Raw genomic sequence first — 25,616 nt, forward strand, 5'->3', positions numbered from 1 at the left:
GAGTAACCCCCATCTGGGGACTGTGCTCGAATCAGCAGAGCCACTGGCTGTAAGAGGGGAACCAAACGAGCCACTTGGGTGTAACGGGGAGAGGGAGGGGAAAAGAAGCAGGTGGTTCCTTCTCCTGTGTGCCCTGACTGGGGATTGAACCCAGGACATCCACATTCTGGGCCAATACTCTATCCACTGAGCCAACCAGTCAGGGCCCCAAAAACTTTTTAGTGATGTAGTCCCATTTGTTTATTTTTTGTTTCCTTTGCCTGAGGTGATATATATCAGAAAATACATTGCTACAGGAAATGTCTGAGATTTTATTGCCTATGTTTTCTTCTAGAGTTTTTATGGATTCAAGTCTTACATTTAAATCTTTAATCCATTTTGAGTTTATTCTTGTGCATGGTATAAGAAGGTAGTCTAGTTTCAGGGATTTTTGTGTGTTTGTTGAATGGACTGTCTTTACCCCATTGTATGTTCTTGCCTTCTTTGTCAAATACTAATTGATAATTAAGGTGTGGGTTTATTTCTGGGCTCTTTATTCTGTTCCGTTAATCTATATGTCTGTTTTTTGTGCCACTACTATGCTGTTTTGATTACTGTGGCCTTGTACCTCTGCCCCAGGCGCTAGAGTGGCTCTGGTCGCAACAGAGCGACGCCCCGGAGGGGCAGAGCATCGCCCCCTGGTGGGCAGAGCGTCGCCCCCTGGTGGGTGTGCCGGGTGGATCCCGGTCGGGCGCATGCGGGAGTCTGTCTGACTGTCTCTCCCCGTTTCCGGCTTCAGAAAAATACAGAAAAAAAAAACAACCCCAAAATACTATGGCCTTGTAGTATAGTTTGATATCAGGTAGTATGATTCCTCCAACTTTGTTCTTCTTTCTCAAGATTGTTGTGACTGTTTAGGATCTTTTGTAGTTTCATATGAATTTTTGGAATATTTGTTTAGTTTTCTGAAATACACCATTGATATTTTGATAGGAATTGATTTGAATCTATAGATTGCTTTGGGTAGTATGGACATTTTAGTGATGTTAATTTTTCCTGTCCATGAATATGGTATATGCTTTTACTTATTTGTATCTCCTCTAATTTCTTTTTTTCTTTTTAATAAATTTTTATTAATGGTAATGGGATGACATTAATAAATCAGGGTACATATATTCAAAGAAAACATGTCTAGGTTATTTTGTCATCAAATTATGTTGCAAACCCCTCGCCCAAAGTCAGATTGTCCTCCGTCACCCTCTATCTAGTTCTCTGTGCCCCTCCCCCTCCCCCTAACTCTCTCCCTCCCTCCCTCCCATGTCCTCCCTCCCCCCTCACCCTTGGTAACCACCACACTCTTGTCCATGTCTCTTAGTCTCATTTTTATGTTCCACCAATGTATGGAACCATGTAGTTCTTGTTTTTTTCTGATTTACTTATTTCACTCCTTATAATGTTATCAAGATCCCACCATTTTGCTGTAAATGATCTGATGTCATCATTTCTTATGGCTGAGTAGTATTCCATAGTGTATATGTGCCACATCTTCTTTATCCAGTCTTCTATTGAAGGGCTTTTTGGTTGTTTCCATGTCTTGGCCACTGTGAACAGTGCTGCAATGAACATGGGGCTACATGTGTCTTCACGTATCAATGTTTCTGAGGTTTTGGGGTATATACCCAGTAGAGGGATTGCTGGGTCATAAGGTAGTTCTATTTGCAGTTTTTTGAGGAACCACCATACTTTCCTCCATAATGGTTGTACTACTTTACAGTCCCACCAACAGTGAATGAGGGTTCCTTTTTCTCCACAGCCTCTCCAACATTTGCTATTACCCGTCTTGTTGATAATAGCTAATCTAACAGGAGTGAGGTGGTATCTCATTGTAGTTTTGATTTGCATTTCTCTAATAACTAATGAAGCTGAGCATCTTTTCATATATCTGTTGGCCATTTGTATCTCTTCCTGGGAGAAGTGTCTGTTCATGTCCTCTTCCCATTTTTTTATTGGATTGTTTGTTTGTTTGTTGTTGAGTTTTATGAGTTCTTTGTAAATTTTGGATATTAGGCCCTTATCTGAGCTGTCGTTTGAAAATATCATTTCCCATATAGTTGGCTGTCTGTTTATTTTGATATCAATTTCTCTTGCTGAGCAAAAACTTTTAATTCTGATGTAGTCCCATTCATTTATCTTTGCCTTCACTTCTCTTGCCATTGGAGTCAAGTTCATAAAATGTTCTTTAAAACCCAGGTCCATGATTTTAGTACCTATGTCTTCTTCTATGTACTTTATTGTTTCAGGTCTTATATTTAGGTCTTTGATCCATTTTGAATTAATTTTAGTACACGGGGACAGGCTGTAGTCGAGTTTCATTCTTTTGCATGTGGCTTTCCAGTTTTCCCAACACCATTTGTTGAAGAGGCTTTCTTTTCTCCATTGTGTGTTGTTGGCCCCTTTATCAAAGATGATTTGACCATATATATGTGGTTTTATTTCTGGGCTTTCTATTCTGTTCCATTGGTCTGAGTGTCTATTTTTTTGCCAATACCATGCTGTTTTGATTATCGTGGCCCTATAATATAGTTTAAAGTCAGGTATTGTAATGCCCCCGGCTTCATTCTTTTTCCTTAGGATTGTTTTGGCTATTCGGGGTTTTTTATAGTTCCATATAAATCTGATGATTTTTTGTTCCATTTCTTTAAAAAATCTCATAGGGATTTTGATGGGAATTGCATTAAATTTGTATATTGCTTTGGGTAATATGGCCATTTTGATTATATTTATTCTTCCTATCCAAGAACAAGGAATATTTTTCCATCTCATTGTATCTTTTTCGATTTCCCTTAACAATGCTTTGTAATTTTCATTATATAGGTCCTTTACGTTCTTTGTTATGTTTATTCCTAGGTATTTTATTTTTTTTGTTGCAATTGTGAAGGGGATTATTTTTTTGAGTTCGTTTTCTAATATTTCATTGTTGGCATATAGAAAGGCTATGGACTTTTGTATGTTAATTTTGTATCCTGCGACCTTACTGTATTGGTTTATTGTTTCTAATAATCTTTTTGTGGAGTCCTTCAGGTTCTCGATGTATAGGATCATATCATCAGCAAAAAGTGATAGCTTTACTTCTTCTTTTCCGATATGGATGCCTTTTATTTCTTTGTCTTGTCTGATTGCTCTGGCCAGAACTTCTAGCACCACGTTGAATAAGAGTGGAGAGAGTGGACAACCCTGTCTTGTTCCTGATTTAAGGTAGAAAGTCCTCAGTTTTATGCCGTTTAATAGGATGTTGGCTGATGGTTTATCATATATGGCCTTTATCATGTTGAGATATTTTCCTTCTATACCCATTTTGTTGAGAGTCTTAAACATAAAATTGTGTTGTATTTTATCAAAAGCCTTTTCTGCATCTATTGATAAGATCATGTGGTTTTTGTTCTTTGTTTTGTTGATATGGTGTATTACGTTAACCGTTTTGCGTATGTTGAACCATCCTTGAGATTCTGGGATGAATCCCACTTGATCATGATGTATTATTTTTTTAATATGTTGTTGTATTCGGTTTGCCAGTATTTTGTTTAGTATTTTAGCATCTGTATTCATTAGAGATATTGGTCTGTAGTTTTCTTTCTTTGTGCCATCCTTGCCAGGTTTTGGTATGAGGGTTATGTTGGCCTCATAAAATGTGTTTGGAAGTATTGCTTCTTCTTCAATTTTTTGGAAGACTTTGAGTAGAATAGGAACCAAGTCTTCTTTGAATGTTTGATAGAATTCACTAGTATAACCGTCTGGGCCTGGACTTTTATTTTTGGGGAGATTTTTAATAGTTTTTTCTATTTCCTCCCTGCTGATTGGTCTGTTTAGGCTTTCTGCTTCTTCATGACTCAGTCTAGGAAGGTTGTATTGTTCTAGGAATTTATCCATTTCTTCTAGATTGTTGTATTTGGTGGCATATAATTTTTCATAGTATTCTACAATAATTCTTTGTATTTCTATGATGTCTGTGGTGATCTCTCCTCTTTCATTTTGGATTTTATTTATTTGAGTCCTGTGTCTTTTTTCCTTGGTGAGTCTTGCCAAGGGTTTGTCAATTTTGTTGATCTTTTCAAAGAACCAGCTCCTTGTTTTATTGATTTTTTCTATAGTTTTTCTGTTCTCTATTTCATTTATTTCTGCTCTGATTTTTATTATCTCCTTTCTTCGGCTGGTTTTGGGTTGTCTTTGTTCTTCTTTTTCTAGTTCCTTAAGGTGTGAAGTTAAGTGGTTTACTTCGGCTCTCTCTTGTTTGTTCATATAGGCCTGAAGTGATATGAACTTTCCTCTTATTACTGCTTTTGCTGCATCCCAGAGATTCTGATATGTCGTATTTTCATTTTCATTTGTCTGTATATATCTTTTGATTTCTGCGCTTATTTCTTCTTTGACCCATTCATTTTTTAGAAGTATGTTGTTTAGTTTCCACATTTTTGTGGGTTTTTCCCCCTCTTTTTTGCAGTTGAATTCTAGTTTCAAGGCTTTATGATCAGAAAATATGCTTGGTACAATTTCAATTTTTCTAAATTTGCTGATATTGTCTTTGTGGCCCAACATATGGTCAATTCTTGAGAATGTTCCATGTACACTAGAGAAAAATGTATACTCTGTCGCTTTGGGATGAAGTGTCCTGTAGATGTCTGTCATATCCAGGTGTTCTAGTATTTCGTTTAAGGCCACTATATCTTTATTGATTCTCTGTTTGGATGACCGATCTAGAGCCGTCAGCGGTGTATTGAGGTCTCCAAGTATGATTGTATTTTTGTTAGTTTTTGTTTTAAGGTCAATAAGTAGCTGTCTTATATATTTTGGTGCTCCTTGGTTTGGTGCATATATATTAAGGATTGTTATGTCTTCTTGATTCAACTTCCCCTTAATCATTATGAAATGACCATTTTTGTCTCTGAGTACTTTTTCTGTCTTGTAGTCAGCATTATTAGATATGAGTATTGCTACACCTGCTTTTTTTTGGGTGTTGTTTGCTTGGAGTATTGTTTTCCAGCCTTTCACTTTGAATTTGTTTTTATCCTTGTTGCTTAGATGTGTTTCTTGTAGGCAGCATATAGTTGGATTTTCTTTTTTAATCCATTCTGCTACTCTGTGTCTTTTTATTGGTAAGTTTAATCCATTTACATTTAGTGTAATTATTGACACTTGTGGGTTCCCTACTGCCATTTTATAAATTGCTTTCTGTTAGTTTTGTATCTAGTTTGATTCTTCTCTTTTGTTTTTCTATCATTTGTTTTTGTTTGTTTGTGTTCCATACTTCTTTCCTCTGTTGCTACCTTTTTTAAGTCAAGTGTTTTTGTGGTGGTTTTTTCAAGGGTGGTTACCATTAAGTAATGAAAAGGGTACCTACCATATTCATTGTAGTACCCTATCTTATAAGTATTTCTGCACTTCACCATCCTTTGCTACTGTTAATCTCCATCCTCTCCCCCCTTTTTTTCCTTTGTTGTCACAGTTTAAGTTTGGTTTTATTGTGTTCTTGGTGGAGCTGTTACTTGTGGTGTTGTTTTCTTTTGTTCTTTGAATCTGGTTGGAAAACCCCCCTTAGTATTTCCTGGAGTGGGGGCTTTCTGTTGATAAATTCTCTCATCTTTTCTGTATTTGTGAATGTTTTTATATCTCCTTCATACTTGAAGGATAGCTTTGATGGGTATAGTATTCTTGGCTGAAAGTTCCTCTCTTTCAGGGCTTTAAATATTGGGGTCCACTCTCTTCTAGCTTGTAGAGTTTCTGCTGAGAAATCTGATGATAATCTAATAGACCTTCCTTTATATGTTGTACTCTTCTTTTCCCTGGCTGCCTTGAGAATTTTTTCTTTGTCATTGATTTGTGTCATCTTTATTATGATGTGCCTTGGAGTGGGTTTGTTGGGGTTAAGAAAACTTGGTGTTCTGTTTGCTTCTTGAATTTGAGGCTTTAGTTCCTTCCACAGGCTTGGGAAGTTCTCGTCTATTATTTGTTTGAGTATATTCTCCATTCCATTTTCTTTCTCTTCTCCCTCTGATATACCTATTATTCTTATGTTATTCTTTCTGATGGAGTCAGACAATTCCTGTAGGGCTTTCTCATTTTTTATTATTTTTGAGTCTCTTTCTTCTTCTCTCTGTTGTGCCTCAAGTTGTTTGTCTTCTATTTCACTGATCCTATCTTCAATCTGGGCTGTTCTGTTAGCTAAGCTTGTTACCTCGTTTTTCAGCTCGTGAATTGAGTTTTTCATTTCTGTTTGATTTGTTTTTATAGTTTCAATTTCCTTGGTAATATATTCTTTGTGTTCATTGAGTTGTTTTCTGATCTCCCTATATTGCCTTTCTGTGTTTTCTTGTATATCTCTGAGTATTTTTAAGATTTCTATTTTAAATTCTCTGTCATTTAGCTCCAAGGCTTCCAATATGTTAAGTCTTTTCTCCATAGATTTTTCCACATCTATTTGTGTTACCTCTCTTTCTTTTGTATCCATAATATTCGATTTCCTCTTTCTTATCGGCATCTGAGGGTGGTCTTATTGATAGCACGCAGGCGCACTCCCTCGTGGCTTGAATGAGCGTCACTGCGGTAGCTTCCTCCACACCCTCGTCTCTCAGATTCAAGTGATAACAGTCCTTTTGCTTTCAGTTTGTGTGGAACTCCGGAATGCTCCGAGGATAAATTTTTCTGTTTCTAGTTGATAAATTTGTTGTGATTTAGGGGAGAGCTGTCGGACGCGCTTCTCACGGCGCCATTTCCGTGACGTCACTCCTCCTCTAATTTCTTTATTAGTTTCTTTTAATTTTCTGAGTAGAAGTCTGTTACCTCCTTGATTAAATTTATTTTTAGGTTGTTTTTTTTTTGTTTATTTGTTGTTTGGATGCAATTTTAAACAAAATTGTTTTCTTAGTTCTCCTTTCTGATAGTTTATTATTGATGTCTAAAAATGCAAATGATTTCTAGATTATTCTTTTGTATGTGACAGAGAGAGAGAGACAGAGAGGCACAGATAGGGACAGGCAGGAAGGGAGAGAGATGAGAAGCATCAATTCTTTGTTTTGGCTCCTTAGTCTCCTTAGTTGTTCATTGATTGCTTTCTCATATGTGCCTTGACCAGAGGGTTACAGCAGAGTGAGTAACCCCTTGCTCAAGCCAGTGACCCTGTGCTTAACCTGGTGAGCCCCTACTCAATCCAGATGAATCCACGCTCAAGCTGGCAACCCTGGCGTTTCGATCCTGGGTCCTCCACATCCAAGTCTGATGCTTTATCCACTGCACCACTGCCTGGTCAGGCTATAGATATTTATTTTATATTCTGCTATTTTATTTGATTCATATATCAGTTCTAGTAGGTTTTGGTAGATTTAATTGGGGGAGAAAAACCCTTATAAAATAAAGTGGATCTTCAGTATAGTTTACTGGTCACAAGGACATGACTGGATTTAGACTCCAGTCCTTTATCCAGGCACCATCTCAGGAAGCCTTTCAGAGCCAATTTCTTAATCTATTTAGAAAAAAAAAAGGAAAGGGGTTTTGCCACTTCCAGGGATGGCAGACCTATTCAATTGGATTTGCTGTTACTGAGTATGACGATAAAAGTTGGATAAATTATAAAGATCATCTGCTTGAAGGTATTCAGGAAATATGAAGACTGGAGAATTATCAGGATGTGGTCTAAGAGAGGATGGAGTCCCAAGTGTTAGTCCAGTGTTGGTCTGTTCCCTTTGGAGCATTTTGCATTCTTGAAGGATGTCCAAGAAGCAGAGCATCAATGCTTCAGCAGTTCACCAGGCTAGGGAAAAGGCGCTCAGAACTCCCAGCCAGGAGGCTGGCCTGGCTGGATTACTGTGCTGGTGAAAAAAGGACCACCGAACTAGGCCAGAGTTGGTACTAACCTCAGAGCATGGTATCCCCATAAATTAATTTCAGAATACTGTGTGCTCAGGCAGAAGCACAGAGGTTCTTTTTCACAAAGGAGACACCATTCTGGCCCCCTTATTACTTTTACAAACAATTTTGTGACCATCTTATTTGGCATATAATGAAAAAAACAACTGGTCCTGGGTAATATGGTGTATATACATCCCATTATCTCTCTTCTCCACTGAACCTAACCATACATCTGGGCCCATCGATGCAGGGCACAGCTCTTTGAGGAGGACTTAGGAAGTAAGCAGCAGCAGGAGGATGAGGAAGCACACCAGAATTTTGAGAACCATTGAGCTATTGGTGAGCTTAGTGTTTCTCTGTGGTGTCTCTTGGCCTTAGCTCAGGGCAAGGCAAAGACTACGAGTCAGTTCTGAGTGCAGATGCAGACAGAAACTCTGGGAGATACCCTGTGGTTTCAGCTCACAGAGAAAGAAAGGGAGCTTTTCAGGTTTAGAAAGAAGGGACTGGATCCCTCCTGTTTTTTTATTCTCTCTTTCTCTTGTCCTCCAGCCTGCAGAAAATTCTGAGGGCAGCAATAGGTAACAGGAGACAAAACCATTAAGAAGGGAGAGCCTTCTCCATTGGGTGGAACCAGGGCTGAAAGAGTACGTCACCAAAACCCATTCCCTCCTCCTGCCCTGCTTCTCACAATTGTGGAAGTGGATGGTTTCTCTCCAGAGATCTGTAAGGGGAGTCCTAGGGAACCAGGAAGCACCAGGGAAATCATGGAAAGAGAGGAGCTTGGGAAAGCAACCTCATAAAGTTATGTTCACCTGTGCATGCATGGACCTTATCCTAATTAGCATATACAGCCTGACCAGGCGGTGGCGCAGTGGATAGAGCATCAGACTGGGATGCGGAGGACCCTGGTTCGGGACCCTGAGGTCGCCAGCTTGAGCGCGGGCTCATCTGGTTTGAGCAAGGCTCACAAGTTTGAGCCCAAGGTCGCTGGCTCGAGCAAGGGGTCACTCAGTCTGCTGTATCCCCCTGGTCAAGGCATATATGAGAAAGCATGAACAACTAAGGTGCCCACAATGAAGAATTGATGTTTCTCATTTCTCTCCCTTCCTGTCTGTCTGTCTTTATCTGTCCCTCTCTCTGACTCTCTCTGTCTCTGTCACACACATACACAAAAACTAGCATATACAAAACTTTGAGAACTCTAAACTAGTAGATCGACTCCCTGAGTGGTATAAATGTGTTTCAGATCAGATTAGTTCAGCAAAGACCCAGATTACTGAACTGACAGTGTACCCATGGCTCATAGAAGGCAGGTTGCAATTTGCAGCTTGAACCTAACCTGGTCAGTTGCCTGCTAAAGTGAACACATCAACATTCCCTATAGGATTTAAACAGACTTAAAAGTTCATAATATGCAAAATCCAATCTAATCCAATCTAACCAATGCAGTCCAAAATTACTTGTCCGTTGAAGAACCATAAAAATGTCAAGTTGCATGGAAAAAGACATGATAATGATACAAAGTTCTAACGTTTGTGTCATCCAAGTCCCAGAGGAGAGGAGAAAAAGTAAAGTGCTGAAAACTAAGTTTCATGAAAGACATAAACCTACAGACTCAAGAAGCTGAGTGAATTTGAATGGGATAAACCCAGAGAAATCCATGCCTGGCCACATCATAAACTGCTGAAAACTGAAGACAAAGAAAACATTGGGAAAGCAGCCAGAGCAAAAGTATGCTTTACCTTTAAATGACCATGAAACCATGGAGCCCAGAAGGTAGTGGTACTGCTAATGTGTTGAAAGAAAACTATCAACCCAGAATTTTGTATCCAGAGAAAATAATCTTTAGGACAAGTGGAGTTTATCTGAGGAGTGGAGAACTTGGGTCATATTGAAAAGACAGAGAAGGAAATAGACCTTTGAGAAGATAATAGGAATATCATCAGCAAGGTGACAGAGTAGGGAGATACCAACCTTTATCTTCTCATAAAACTAACAATTAGACATCTATACATAAGTGGAAACATCCTTGGGAGGGTCAAGAGTCCAATTAACAATCTGTGGGAATATAGTAGAGCAACAGTGGAGAATAACTGTACAGAAAGGATTACAGGGGAGATGGCCTTAGCTGAGATATCAGAAGATAACTAGGAACAAAGAAGGGTGGATATCTCTTATCAGTCACATGGCAAGTGCCATCATAGTTCCCACTGGTCAGCTCTTAGAGGACCCACATTGTCTGCTGGTGAGGAACTCTACAGCCTCTATAACAGCCATGGGGTCCTATCGATTTCACAGCAGAGTACTCCACAGTCTTAATTGGCATGGAGCCCAGTGGTCTGCTTTGCAGAAGACATTGGCAGCTTTCACTATCCAGGTAAGAAAATGCCATTGCCACCATGGACCTTACAGGGAGGGAGATACTATTGCACCTTCCCCCCAAAGGAGGTGCTGTTGCCTCACCCTAGACCAGGACTGCCAGCTGGCTCCCCCAACCCTATGCATACCCCAGACCCCAGAATTCTGGCTGCTTTGGGCACACTCATACTCCACATGCCAGCTCCCTGGCAGCTCCACATTTGTGTACCTCAGGCACTGGAGCCACCACTGCTGGGGACTAGCTAGCACAACAGAATCTAGAGTCACCATCACTGGTGAGCACCTGCACTTTGAGACCTCTGCTCTGTCTCTGTGTCATGGGTGCCTGCACATCAGACACCAGTGCTACCACTGTTATGAGAGTGCCTGCAGCTGGACCCGCTGCCTAGAGGGATTCCTTAGCCACATCATTCCCATGGGAGAAAAAGAGATCAGGAGATGCCTAGCAGCCTTCACCAATGAAGACCCTAGCAGCTCCCCATTGACCCCTCAGCCACCTACAGTTGAGCACACCTGCAGTCTTTGCCAGTGTTAGCTCCAGGTGATGGAGCTATGCAGAAACTACACTGCCAGGCTTGCCCTGTAGGTGGGGCCACCACACCCGAGCTGGTGTCTCTGCACCCACTTGCAAGTGACAGTTGTTGCCTAACAAAATCAGTCTGTAATGACTGGAAGGGATGACTACCCTGTCAAACACACAGATATCAACACAGGACTACAAGGAACACAAAAAAGCAAGGAAACATGATACCAAAACATGATACCACCAAATAAGCAATAATTTTTTAGTAAGTGACCTAAATAATTGCTTTAAGCAAGTTTGATGAGCTTCAAAAGAACACGTGTAGACTATTCCAACAGAATCAGAAAAAACTATATATGAACAAAATGAGAAGTTCAGTAGAGAAATAAAAATAGTAAGAGCCAAATAGAAATTCTGGAGCTGAAGATACAATGAATGAAAGAATAATGAAGCAGAGAATGTCAACAGCAGACTTGGTGAAGCAGACAAAAGAATCTGTGAGCTTGAAGATAGGTCATTTGAAATTATCGAATCATAGGAGAAAAAAGAACAACAAAAAAATGTGAAGAAAATCTCTGTGAATTATGGGGCACTGTGTAGTAGGTAATATTTGCCTTATGTGAGTCCCAGAAGGAGCAGAAAGAGAGAAAGGGCAGAAAACTTATTTAAAGAAATTCCCAAATCGAGGAAGAGATATGCACATCCAAGTATATAACTCTCATAGGTCCCCACGTATATTCAACCCAAAGAAATCTTGATCAAGATACATTATAATAAAAATATGAAAAAATTGAAGACAGAGAGTTTATTTTATTTTATTTTATTTTTTGTATTTTTCTGAAGTTGGAAACGGGAGGCAGACAGACTCCCACTGCGCCCCATCGGGATCTACCCGGCATGCCCACCAGGGGGCGATGCTTCGCCCATCTGGGGCATTGCTCTGTTGCAACCAGAGCCAATCTAGCTCCTGAGGCAGAGGCCATAGAGCCATCCCCAGCGCCCAGGCCAACTTTGCTCCAATGGAGCCTTGGCTGCGGGAGGGGAAGAGAGAGACAGAGAGGAAGGAGAGGGGGAGGGGTGGAGAAGCAGATGAGCGCATCTCCTTTGTGCCCTGGCCGGGAATTGAACCTGGGACTCCTGCATGCCAAGCCAACGCTCTACCACTGAGCCAACCAGCCAGGGCCTAAAGACAGAGAATTTTGAAAGCAACAGGAAGAAAAATAATTTCTTATTAGGGAATGTTAAGAAGACTTTCACCAGGTTTCTCAGCAGACACCTTACAGGCCAAGAGAAAGTAGAAATAATATAATTAAAGTGCTTAAAAGAATAAGACTGACATCTGAGAATACTTGAGCTGGCAAAGATGTTCTTCAGAAATGAAGACTTTTTCAGACAAACAAAAGCTGAAGGAGTTTCTCACCACTGTACCTGCCTTAAAGAATTCTGAAAAAGAACTCTTCAAGCTGAAGTGAAAAGACACTAATTAGTAATATGGAAGTATAAAATTCACTTGTAAAGTAAGGATACAGTCATTCAGAATAATATTATAATGGTTATGTGTAAATCACTTAACTCTAGTAAAAAGGTTTAAAAAGTAATTAAAATAGCTAGTTACAGTAATTTTTAAAGGATACACATATAAAAAGCTGTAAATTGTGACATTAAAGGCATTTAGTGTATGTGGGAAAGTGAAAGTGTAGAGTTTTTTTATGTGATCAAAGTTAACAACTTAAAATAAACTCCTTTATTTAAAATATAAGTCTCATGGTAATCACAAAGCAAATACCTATAACATATACAAGATATAAAGAGAAAGTAAACAATGCATACCACTATGGAAAAATCATTAAATCACAAAGGCAGATGGAGCAAGAGAGAAAGAAAAAGACAAAGGAACTACAAAACACCCAGAGACAACAAAATGGCATTAGTAAACTCTTATTTTTCGGTAATTACTTTAAGTGTACATGGATTCAGTTCTCTACTCAAAAGACATGGAGTGGATGAATGGGTTAAAAACGCAAGACAAAGCTATATACTCTCTGCACGAGACTCAGTTCTACTTTAATGACACGCATATGAAACTGTAGGATGGAAAAATGTCTTCCAGGCTGATGTAAACTAAAAGAACAGGAGTAGCTATACTTGTATCAGGCAAAAACAGACTTTAAGTTAAAATCTGTGTCAAAAGACAAAGAAAGTCATTTTATGATTATAAAGGAATCAATTCATTAAGAGAATATAACATCTGTAAATGTATATGTACTCAACATCAGAGCACCAAAATATATTAAGCATATATTAACAAATTTTCAGGCAGAAACAGATAGCAATTTACTAATACCTCACTTTCAACAGTGGATAGATCACCCAGACAGAAAATAACTGATGAAATATTAGACTTGAGTAATAACACTTGAGAATAAATAGACCTAAAATATTAGACTTGAGTAATAACACTTGAGAATAAATAGACCTAATAAGTGCACGTAGAACATTCTCCAAATAGTATTAGATCACAAAATAAGTCTTTTTTTTAAGTTAATGAGAACTAGTATTTTTTTAAATTTTTATTTATTTATTTATTTATTTATTTATTTATTTATTTATTGTTTTACAGAGACAGAGAGAGAGAGTCAGAGGTATAGACAGGGAGAGACAGACAGGAATGGAGACAGATGAGAAGCATCAATCATTAGTTTTTTGTTGCACATTGCGACTTCTTAGTTGTTCATTGATTGCTTTCTCATATGTGCCTTGACCGCTGGCCTTCAGCAGACCGAGTAACCCCTTGCTGGAGCCAGTGACCCTGGGTCCAAGCTGGTGAGCTTTTTGCTCAAGCCAAATGAGCCCGCGCTCAAGCTGGTGACCTTGGGGTCTCGAACCTGGGTCCTTCCACATCCCAGTCCAACGCTCTATCCACTGCGCCACCACCTGGTCAGGCCACAAAATAAGTCTTAACAAATTTAAGAAGACTGAAGTGAGTTCAGCTTATCTTTTCCAACCTGAATGGAAATCAATGATAAGAGAAAAGCTGGAAAATACATAAGTGTGTGGGAATTAAACAGCACACCTCAGAATAACCAGTGGTGAAAGAAGAAATCAAAAAGGAAATAAAAATAACACCTTGAGACAAATGAAAATGGAAACACAACATACTGAAACTTACAGGATGCAGCAAAAGCAGTTTTAAAGGGAAGGTTTATACTACATTAAGAAACTAGAAAGATCTCAAACAACCAAATCTTGAGAATAGAAAAAGAATTAACTAAGTCTAAAGTTAGCAGAAAGAAGAAAAATGATCAGAGCAAAAACAAATGAAGCACAGGTTATAAAAACAATAAAATATCAATGAAACTAAGAGCTAGTTTGTTGAAAAGTTAAACCAAATGGGCAAATCTCTAACTAGATTAAGAAGAAGGACTCAAATAAAATTAGAATTGAAAGAGGAGACATTACAACTGATAACTGCGGTAATACAAAGAACAATAAGAGACTCCTGTGAAAAATTATACTCTAACACATTGCATAACCTAGAAAAAAATGTCTAAATTCTTAAAAGCATACAGTCTACCAAGACTGAATCATGAAGGAATAGAAAATCTGAATGGACTTATAACTAATTAGGAGATTAAATCAGTAATCAATCATTTTCCAACAATAAAAAGTCCAGGACTAAGTGCCTTCATTGGTGAATTCTACTAAACATTTAAAGAAGAATTAACTCTAACCCTTTGCAGTCTCTTTGAAAAAAATTGAAGAGGAGGGAACACTTCCAAACTCATTTTACCAGGCCAGCATTACCCTGATAACACTACCAGACAAGGACACTACAAGAAAAAATCTTATCGACCAATATCCTTGATGAATATAGATGCAGAAATTGTCAACAAAATATTAGCATTATATAGCAAATTACAAGAATCACAACACTGTGATCATGGGATTTATTCTTGAGATGCAAGAATGGTTGAATATAAACAAATCAACAAATGTGATACACCATGTGAACAGAATGAAGGGTAAAATCATGATCATTTTAATAGGTGGAAATAAAGTACTTAACAAAACTCAAAACCCTTTCATGAGAAAAACTCAATTAATGAGGTCTCAAAAACTCAACAAATGAGGTATCAAAGAAATGTACCTCAACATAATAAAGGGCATGTATGACAAACCCACAACTAACATCGTACATTATAGTCAAAAGCTGAAAGTTTCTCTCTTAGATTAAGAACAAGACAAGGATGCTCACTCTTATCATTTCTGTTCAACATTGTGCTGGAAGTTCTAGCCAAAGAAATTAGACAAGAAAAAAGAAATAAGAGGAATTAAAGTAGAAAAGACATACAATTTTCTGTCTGTGAATGACATAATCTCATATAGAGAGAACCTTAAAGACAATACTAAAACCTGTTAGAACTAATAAGTGAACTCAGTTAAGTTACAGGATAAAAAACCAACAAGCAAAAATCAGTTGTATTCCCATATACTAACAATGAACTATCTGACAGACAAATGAAAGAAGCCCCATTTGTAATAGCATCAAAAACAGTAACATACTTAGGAATAAATTTCACTAGGGAGATGAAGACCTGTACACTGAAAACTGACAATGGTGAAAAAGACTGAAGTAAATGGAAATATATCTTGTGTTCTTGGGTCAGAAGAATTGTTAAAATGTCCCTACTATGCAAAGCCATCTACAGATTCAGTGCAATGCCTGTCAAAATTTCAATGTCACATGCAGCCTCATGTTCATTGCAGCATTGTTCACAGTGGCCAGGACATGGAAACAACCAAAAAGCCCATCACTAGATGACTGGATAAAGAAGATGTGGCACATATACACTATGGAATACTACTCAGCCATAAGAAATGATGACATTGGATCATTTACAGCAAAATGGTGGGATCTTGATAACATTATATGAAGTGAAATAAGTAAATCAGAAAAAACCAGGAACTGCATTATTCCATACGTAGGTGGGACATAAAAGTGAGACTAAGAGACATTGATAAGAGTGTAGTGGTTACGAGGGGAGGGAGGAGAGGGAAAGGGAAAGGGGGAGGGGCAGGGGCACAAAGAAAACTAGATAGAACGTGACAGAGGACAATCTGACTTTGGGTGATGGGTATGCAACATAATTGAACGACAAGATAACCTGGACATGTTATCTTTGAATATATGTATCCTGATTTATTGATGTCACCCCATTAAAAAAATAAAATTATAAAAAAAAATTTCAATGTCATTTTTCACAGATATAGGATAAACAATCTTAAAATTCGATATAGAATTATAAAAGACCCCCCCCCCCCCCAATGGCTTAAGCAATCTTGAGAAAGAACAAAGCCGGAGGCATTTTATTTTCTATTTATATTTTCAAACTATATTGCAAAGTGATAGTAATCAAAATGGTATACTACTGGCGTAAAAGCAGACACTTAGACTAATAGAATGGAGAGCCCATGCACATATGATCAATTAACCTATGATAAGGGTGCCAGCACATATAATTGGAGAAAGATAGTCTCTTCAATAAATGGTTCTGGGAAAACTGGATATCCACATGCGGAACAATGAAAGTGTATCCCTAGCTCACATCATTGAGAAAAATAAACTAAAATTGGATGAAAGGTTTAAAACATAAAACCTCATACCATAAAACTTCCAGGACAAAACAAACAAACAAACAAACAAACAAAAAAAACCTTCCAGGACAAAATGGGAAACGCTTGTTGATATTGAACGTGGCAGTGATTTTTGTATCTGAAACCAAAAAACACAACAAAAGCAAAAATTATATAAGGATTACATCAAACTAAAAAGCTGCCCAGCAGAAGAAACAATCAACAAAATGAAAAAGACAACCTATGGGATGAAAGAAAATGTTTGCAAGTCATATATCTGATAAGTGGTTAATATCCAAAATATGTTAGGAACTCACACCACTCAATAGCAAAAGAACAACAATTAATTCATTTAAAAATAGGCAGAGGACGTGAAGAGACATTTATTTAAGAAGACCTACAGATTGCCACCTGGTACCTGGAAATGAAGGTGTTCAACATTTAATCATCAGGGAAATGTGATTTAAAACACAGTGAGATATCACCTGACACCTGTGACGACGGCTATATTCCCAAAAGACAAAAGATAACAAGTGTTGGCGAGGATGTGGAGAAAAGGGAACCCTGGTGCACTGTTGGTGGGAATGCAAACTGGTGCAACCACTATGGAAAACAGTATGGAGGTTCCTTAAAAAGATAAAAATAGAACTACCTTATAACCCAGTGATTCACTTCTGGAAGTGCAGCCAAAGGAAATGAAACCACCATCTCAAAGAGATACCTGCATCCACATGTTCATTGCAGCATTATTCCAACAGCCAAGATGTCAAAACTAAGTGTCAACACTTGAATAAAGAAAATGTGGTAAATGTATACAAAGGAAACTCATCCTTAAAAAAAGGATATTCAGCCATTTGTGACAGCATGGATGAACATGGAGATCATTAAGCAAAATAAGCTAGAGAAAGGCAAACCCTGTGTGATCTCAATTATATGTAGAATCTGAAAAAAAAAGCTGAATTTAGAAACCAAGAGTGGAGTGGTGGTTGTCAGATGCACAGGTCAAAGGGGAAGGCTCTGACCATTTTTTTTTCTTCTTTTTTTCCAAGTGGGAGGAGGGGAGATAGAGAGACAGACTCCCACATGTGCCCCAACTGGGATTCACCCAGCAACCCCATCTGTGGCCGACACTCTGCCCATCTGGGGCCATGCACACAACTGTGCTATTTTTAGTGCCTGAGGCAGAGGCTCCACAGAGCCATCCTCAGTGCCCTGAGCCTATGTACTTGAACCAATCGAGCCATGGCTGCAGGAGGAGAAGAGAGAGAAGAAGAGAGTGAGAAGAGGGAGGGAAAGTGGTAGAGAAGAAGATGGTTGCTTCTCCTATATGCCCTGACTAGGAATTGACCCTGGGACATCCACACACTGGGCCAACGCTCTACCACTGAGCCAACTGGCCAGGACCTTGATAATTTCAGTAGATAGAAGAAAGTGTTTGATAAAATTCAACATTCATGAATGACTTTGTTATTTTTATAGTACAGTATGACTTTATTTAAATATCAAAACAAATGCAAAACCAAATTTGTTTCTCTATAGCTGCAGTAAAGCCAGAGGAAAGAGAGGAGATTGGAGAAGAGAACCAATATGGAGCTCCATTTGACTCATTTCGCTATTTTGCCATGAGCACACCCTCATGTATCATTTGTGTGTTTAAAAAATTTTTTTGGGCCCTGGCCGGTTGGCTCAGCGGTAGAGCGTCGGCCTGGCGTGCGGGGGACCTGGGTTCGATTCCCGGCCAGGGCACATAGGAGAAGCGCCCATTTGCTTCTCCACACCTCCCCCTCTCCTTCCTCTGTCTCTCTCTTCCCCTCCCGCAGCCAAGGCTCCATTGGAGCAAAGATGGCCCGGGCGCTGGGGATGGCTCCTTGGCCTCTGCGCCTGGCCAGGCGCTAGAGTGGCTCTGGTCGTAGCAGAGCGACGCCCCGGAGGGGCAGAGCATCGCCCCCTGGTGGGCAGAGCATCGCCCCTGGTGGGCGTGCCGGGTGGATCCCGGTTGGGCACATGTGGGAGCTGTCTGTCTCTCCCCATTTCCAGCTTCAGAAAAATACAAAAAAAAATAATTTTTTTTGGAATGGGAATATTTAGAATGATAATGGCTTCAGGAGACAGCATCTCTCTCCTAATTTTCTTGGCTAGCATGTTAAAGCAAAACTCCATCCTGCTATTCTTACCCTAAGTTCAACAGGTTTTACTAAAGAAATGCTCCTCAATTTGACATACGCCTTTGAGCTGTTCCAAAGCCCTGAAATAATTGTGGTTCTACAATAAGTATTTTGTCCAGTTTTATAGTTGTTTTGGGGGGAAGGATTAACCAATGATGCACCATCACTGGAGCTAAATCATTTAATTTTTACTTGAGTTGATTTTTTTCCCCCTGAGCTAATGTTTTCATGTTTATGGAGTCTGTATTATCTTCCCAGGGTTGCCATAACAAGGTGTCCCAAACTGGGTGACTTAAAACAACAGAAATGGATTTTCTCATAGTTACAGAAGCTAGAGGACTGAAATCAAGGTGTAAGCAATGCCGTGCTCCCTCTGAAGGCTCTAGGGGAGGGTCTGCTCTCTGCTTCTCTCTTGGCTGCTGGTGCTGTTGGCAATCCTTGGCATGCCTTGGCTTGTGGATTCATCATTCCAGTCTCTGCCTCTGTGGTTACATAGGGTTCTCCCTATGTGTTTTCACATTGTCTTCCCTGTGTGTGTGTGTCCGTTAATGACTTTAAATAATAGGAACGTAGGTTTAAAAGTGAATTTGTTTAAATGGACAAAGGATTTTTAACTTAAAAACACTAGCAAATATTCTTAATTGGCGATATGGTGAATGTTTTCTCTTTGAAGTGAAGACCAATATAAGAATGTACATCTACTCCCTTACTCTTCAGTTTCCTACCTGAGGTCCTAGAGAGTGTAGTGTGGGGGTAAGACAGACAGGAGGAAGGGAGGAGGGGAGCAGGAAGGGAGGGAGAGGAGATAGGGAGAAAGAAATAATAGAAAGGGAGAAAGAACAGGATTGGAGAAGCCTGGGCCTGGCCTTACACAGTGAATTTCTGTAGATGAGACCCACCATCATCCTCTTGTGCCTTCCAGGTGATTTCATCCTGCAGCCAAGTGTGAGAGAGTGCCCTGTCCACTTTTTCTGAATATTTAAGGTGTCCTGGTGGTTGCCCAATAGCTTTATTTTTCTTTGGAAGAAAATGCCATTCATTTCCAAACAAGGTTTTCTAAAGTAAATTTTTGTTTGTTTGAGGGTACCAACTGAAGGTATGCGCTTTTCTGTTATCTGTCCCAATGTTCACCACTCTTTAAGTGAAAATAAATACATAATTCATGCCATGTAGTAAGATGCTCAGAGCTGAACAATTATTCTGGTTTTTCAATGTAATTTCACGTTGGAGCTACATATAAGGTGATATTCCTTTTAACATGACTATTTTTTGTTAATTTGGACAGAATAAGATAACTATCTTACTTTTCTAAGAAGCTCTTGCTATGAAATTATAATTATAATTCTTGCCAAGGAATATTTCTGTTAAAACTTTCCCTACTTTGAAGTCGATGCATCAGAGAACAGGAGAGTAGTGAGTGGGGTGCTGCCAGCTCCCAGAGGGCATGCTTTTGGCCCACGAAGTGCCAGGTAACTAGGACGAGAGGCAGCTGGCCCAGAGGCACTGTTCCTGTTTCTTCTAGACCCAGCACCCTGTAAAGACCAGCTGTCCCTGAAGGACGAACCTGGTGTGCCAGCCAGTCTGCAACTTCTGAACCAAGCAGGCTCCAGGGACACCCCCGGGGTCACATCAGCCCCTTTGGTGCCATCCTCCCCTCCTGTGACTGCTGTGCCCCAGGATATGGCTGCACCAGCTGCCAGCCCCCAGCCAGAGCCAGCCAGGGGGGCTGCTATGCAGGCAGAGGGCCCAGTGACCTCTCAGGGGATGGCTAACGAGTGGGAGAACCCCCAGCCACGGGCAGAGCCTCATGATGCCCAACTTGCTACAGGGTCCCTGGGCACGGTCCAGAGGCCTTGCACCTCCCCTCCAGAGGCTCCCCATCACCCCACAAGTCTTGGGGAGCCTACTTCAGCCAGGGAGGCTAGCACCCAGGTGGAGACCTTGCCAGCTCCAACCTCTGCACCCAGTGCCTCTGGCGGGACCCCTCAGGCTGCCCTGGGCCAGTCCCTACCTCCACTTCCTAATACAGTGGGGGCTGTCAGCCTGGCTACTCCTCAGCTCCCAAGCCCCCCACTGGGGCCCACTACCCTCCCCCAGCCACTGTCAGCCTTGGAGTCAGATGGGGAAGGGCCGCCTCCCAGGGTGGGCTTCGTGGACAGCACCATCAAGAGCCTAGATGAGAAGCTGCGGACCTTGCTCTACCAGGAGCATGTGCCCACCTCCTCGGCCTCTGCCGGGACTCCTGTGGAGACAGGCAACCGAGACTTCACCCTGGAACCTCTGAGAGGTGATCAGCCCTACACAGAGGCTTCCAAGGGGGACCCAGCCCTGCCAGCCCAGCTTGTGGTGAGTCCTGGCTTTGCCCACAGGTGCTGTCTTGGGTCAGGGGTCTGGACGGGTGGGGGCCAACTCAAGTCCAGCCATGCAGGGCTGCCTCACCTCAACCCACTGTCCTGCTTTCTGAGACTCACCTCTGAGCCTACTAAATATGTTTTGCAACAAGTGGCCTGTTAGGGGAAGTGGAGGTGTGTGTAGAGTCAGGACCCAGATAGTACTAGCTGTTGTGTGTGGAGCAACAGGGAGGAGGAGCAGCCCTGGGCTGAGGGAGAGGGGGGAGTGACGGGGAGGAGCAGCCCTGGGTGAGGGAGAGTGGGGAGTGATGGGGGTAGGAGCAGCCCTGAGCTGAGGGAGAGTGGGGAGTGATGGGGGTAGGAGCAGCCCTGGGTGAGGGAGAGGGAGGAGTGACGGGGAGGAGCAGCCCTGGGTGAGGGAGAGTGGGGAGTGATGGGGGTAGGAGCAGCCCTGGGTGAGGGAGAGGGAGGAGTGACGGGGTAGGAGCAGCCCTGGGTGAGGGAGAGTGGGGAGTGATGGGGGTAGGAGCAGCCCTGGGTGAGGGAGAGGGAGGAGTGATGGGGAGGAGCAGCCCTGGGTGAGGGAGAGTGGGGAGTGATGGGAGGAGAGTGGGGAGTGAGTAGGGAGGAGAAGCAGATCTGCAGGTCAGCCTCAGACATGTCAGCAAATGGTGTACTTGACTCTTTCCTTTCTGTTTCTCCCTCCAGTTGGACAAGTCAGAACCAGCCCCTGGTCTGGCGACTACATTGGAGCAGGCCATTTCCTCACCAATGACAGGTGAGTAGCCCCAGCCCACTGTCCCTGTGCCCAGTGCATGCGAGATGCCCCATCTTTTCTTGCTTCAGAGCGCTCTGCCACCCCACCCCCAACCACAATATCCTGGGTGGGAACTAGACATGGCAGAGTCCACCCTGATGCCTTAGGGTGTGTGTACACGCCAAGGACAGCAAGGCCACGGTCTGTGGAAATGGATGCCAGCCCCTCCCCTCAGCCCGGCTGCAGGCTCCTTCAGCCCCTCCTGCCGCACTGCAGCGTGTCAGCCCCACGCGGGGATATGCACAGCTCTGCCTGCCCTTGGCTGTCTTGTGCCGTGAGGATCTCAGCAGGCCCATCTCCCACAGCTCAGCCCCTCCTGTTCTCATTCACTCTTCACAGCAGTGCTGGAAAAGTGGGTCAGAAATATTATGCTGTGTTCCCGTTATGTAGATGGGGAAACTGAGGCAGCCTTGGATGCCATTGGCCTTCCCTAGACATGCGCAGCAGGGCTAGGAATCAGCCCTGTTGATGTGCTTCTTCCAGGACCACATGAGACCTGTTTATCCTCAGAATATGTTAGGGAGAGATAGGGTGATGCCATCAGATGATAGAGATGACAGGTGAGACAGGGTGACAGCATCAGGTATGTAGAGGTGACAAGTGAGACAGGGTGACAGCATCAGGTATGTAGAGGTGACAAGTGAGACAGGGTGACAGCATCAGGTATGTAGAGGTGACAGGTGAGACAGGGTGACAGCATCAGGTATGTAGAGGTGACAAGTGAGACAGGGTGACAGCATCAGGTATGTAGAGGTGACAGGTGAGACAGATGACAGACACCATCAGGTGTGTGAGGGTCTGGAGCATGTGCCTACAGGGATCCGAGTGGTATTGGGCTGACACCTTCCCCTTTCGTCGGTTTCTAGAGTGTCTCCTGGGAAGTTGGCTGGGGGGCGGTTAGAATGGCTTCTCGCTGTGGGTCCCTTTCCCTCCCACCGGGGGATTTAGCTGGCCTCGGGCCATTCCTGCCTTGTCCGAGGCACCAGCCCAAGTAATGGTTTTAATGTTCCTACAGCAGCAGCATCCTTGAGCGACGCTCTGGGCTCTGATGGAGGCAGGGCAGCCTCAGGTTCACCTGCAGCACCGGGTGCCCCACAGGTAGGTAGTTCTCTGCCATGAGACAATAAGATACTTAGCCGGCTGGAGTTTGCTCTCTGCTGGTGTTCGCGTGGAATCTCTTCCTTTCCTCTGTTTCCCAAGGATGCCCTGGCCCCTGCCATCCCTGCACGTCCGGAACTCACAGACCAGAGCGGCGGGGCCCCCGGGGAAACCTCGGCCGAGCCCATGCAGCGCTGTCCCAGGATGTTGACTGAGGGCGGTCAGGCCGTCCGTCCCCAGACTCGTGGCACCCTGTCTGCGGGGTCTCCTCGGAAGCAGCCAGGGCAGCAGGATGGCAGCTCACCAGCCAAAACTGTGGGCCGGTTCTCTGTGGTCAGCACGCAGGATGAGTGGACCCTCGCTTCCCCGCACAGCCTGCGGTACTCGGCCCCGCCCGACGTGTACCTGGAGGAGGGGCCCCACAGCCCTGATGTGAAGCTGACCCTGCGGCGCGTGCAGACGGCCTCCTCTATCGAGGTCTGCCCTGGAGAGCCCGTGTCCAGTGACTCTGGGGACGAGCGCCCCCGCAGGAGGCCGCCCCTGCTGAAGCAAGGCTCCCTGCCTGGCAGTGGTGGCAGTGTGGCCAGTGACTTTGTGAAGAAGGCCACTGCCTTTCTACACAGGTCCTCAAGGGCTGGCTCCCCTTGCCCGGAGACACCCAGCAGAATGGGTGTGAAGGTTCCCACCATCAGCGTGACCTCTTTCCACTCCCAGTCGTCTTACATCAGCAGTGACAATGATTCGGAGATTGAGGATGCTGACATCAGGAAGGAGCTGCAGAGTCTGCGAGAGAAGTAGGTCCCGTGGCACGGTGGCCGGCTGGTGGCTGGAATGGGGGACCAGGCCACAGTGTCGGGGTGCAGTTGGCAGCTGAGGTTCAGGTTCCGCCATGTGCACTTGGAGCTTGGACCAGGTGATGGGGTTGGGGCAGTTGTTACCGCCACCTGTTGGTGTGGTCCCTAGTCTTGGTCCTGTGCCTCTGCACTTCCTGTGACCCTCAATAGGACAGCCCCTGTGTTGCTCAGACCCCCTGCCCCTACCTGTGGTCAGGGTGTCTGAGACTCAGCTGGGTGGCTGGGACCTGTGAGATACAGCTGAGGGGATGGTGTCTGGCCCAGTGCCACCCAGGGTGCAGGAGGGCGGGTGGGCAAGGAAAGTAGCCGGGGCTCAGCTTAGGAGTCCTGGAGGAGGCTGGCATCGCCTGGCCCTTGCTGGCTTGTCGTAGAAACGGCCTTTGCCCACAGCCAGTGTTTCCACTCGTGTGGCCTGTTGGCCCAGATCGGTGGCCCACGGGTGGTGTTGCCTGAGCTGGGCCTCAGGTCCCTGGCTGACAACACAACTTGCAGTTCTCAGCATCCCCTCACCTGAGACACCTGTGGTGCTCTCTTCCTTTGTGTGGAGGGAGTAACACCTGATAGACCAAGGCAGCTCTCAGTGCTGAGCACTGATTGTTTTCCTCCGCCTGTGTTTATATGCAGGGTTAGTATTGTGAACAGAAATGTGTGAAGTTGCCCCCCCACCCCCAAACAAAACTGAACTGAAAAGTGGTAGTGTTATGAGCCTGGATGGAAAGTTGAGTTTTCTTAGGCTGGCCTTCTGCAGTTTTGTGTCGTTGGATGTTGATGCCATGGGCCCCCAGTGATGCCCACCTGGTTTAAGTATAAATAGACAGATGGTTAAATAAATGCCCCCATGTCCCCATTTGCCCAGCTGGCCTGTGGGCTGCATGCCTCACCTTCATGTCTGCCTCGGGTTCTCTGGAGGGGCTGAATAGGGTGGAAATATCCAGGAGGCCCAATTAACTCTCCCCTCTCTCTCCTCCTGCAGGCATCTGAAGGAGATCTCAGAGCTGCAGAGCCAGCAGAAGCAAGAGATTGAAGCCCTGTACCGCCGCCTGGGCAAGACGCTGCCCCCCAACCTGGGGCTTTTCCATACAGCGCCCCCCGCTGGCCGCCGGAGAAAGACCAGCAAGAGCAAGCTGAAGGCTGGGAAGTTGCTGAATCCGGTGGTGCAGCAGCTCAAGGTCGTGGCCTCCAGTACAGGTCGGCCCTGTGCCCTCCTGGCTACCCTTGGGAGAGGGCAGGCTGGTTGCTGGGCAGATGGGAGGCAAGCACCCAGACCTGGAAGAGCACTTCTTGACTCTCCTTTAGAGGGAGAGGGGGAGCCATTGTGGGCTGTGGCAGGGTGGGGTTGGGGGGGCTCCGGCCCCATGAGAGAACTGTGAGTGGGCAGGTCTATGAGTGGGCAGCCACCTGTGAGCTGCAGTGTGTGAGGGAGGAGGAGGAGGCCCAGGGTCTCCAGAGCTGGGAGCTGGTCTTCCCCATTGGTACCTTACTGCAGGATGCTGCCTGGGACAGGGCTGTTCCCTCTGGCCCAGTTTCTCAGACATGTGTCACCTGCTGACAATGGGGGTTGAGCAGCTGCCTTGGGGGAGCTGAAGGGTGTGAGGACCCCAGGCCTTAACCACAGCCCCCAGGCGCTGAGTGTTCATGATGACCCCAAGCCCCCCGCACTCCTGGGTGGAGACCCACTGAGTTGAAATCCTCAGTGGCACCAGGTGGGAAACCGGCCATGAGCTGACCGCAAGCCTTCCCTCTTTATGTTGCATATAACCTGCAGAGCACAGGCCTTCGAATTGCAAGAATTACATATGCACATTCCATGCCCACTCTTAAAGCGAATGGGAGACTAGTTAGAGTGAGGAGGAAATTTACGGGCTTACTTGGAGCCCCGGTGTGCACAACACTGTCAACTGGTGGAGACTCTGGCTG

The 25,616-nt window shown here is 43.6% G+C and overlaps 1 protein-coding gene across 14 annotated transcripts in view; it reads left to right on the forward strand.

Annotated features, from left to right (window-relative positions):
- Window positions 1-25,616, forward strand: part of WNK2 (WNK lysine deficient protein kinase 2) — a 125,857-nt gene that overhangs the window by 67,350 nt on the left and 32,891 nt on the right. For 12 of the 14 annotated variants that reach the window (XM_066257485.1, XM_066257486.1, XM_066257487.1 and 9 more), the window contains 5 exons: window positions 20,102-20,925; window positions 21,639-21,708; window positions 22,763-22,845; window positions 22,948-23,639; window positions 24,673-24,887. In XM_066257485.1, the coding sequence (XP_066113582.1) occupies window positions 20,102-20,925; window positions 21,639-21,708; window positions 22,763-22,845; window positions 22,948-23,639; window positions 24,673-24,887 (1,884 nt within the window). The remainder of the gene's footprint in view (window positions 1-20,101; window positions 20,926-21,638; window positions 21,709-22,762; window positions 22,846-22,947; window positions 23,640-24,672; window positions 24,888-25,616) is intronic. The other 2 variants (XM_066257484.1, XM_066257496.1) reach the window with 1 other exon arrangement.

Source organism: Saccopteryx bilineata, chromosome 2, assembly GCF_036850765.1.
Source record: "Saccopteryx bilineata isolate mSacBil1 chromosome 2, mSacBil1_pri_phased_curated, whole genome shotgun sequence".
NCBI lineage: Eukaryota > Metazoa > Chordata > Mammalia > Chiroptera > Emballonuridae > Saccopteryx > Saccopteryx bilineata.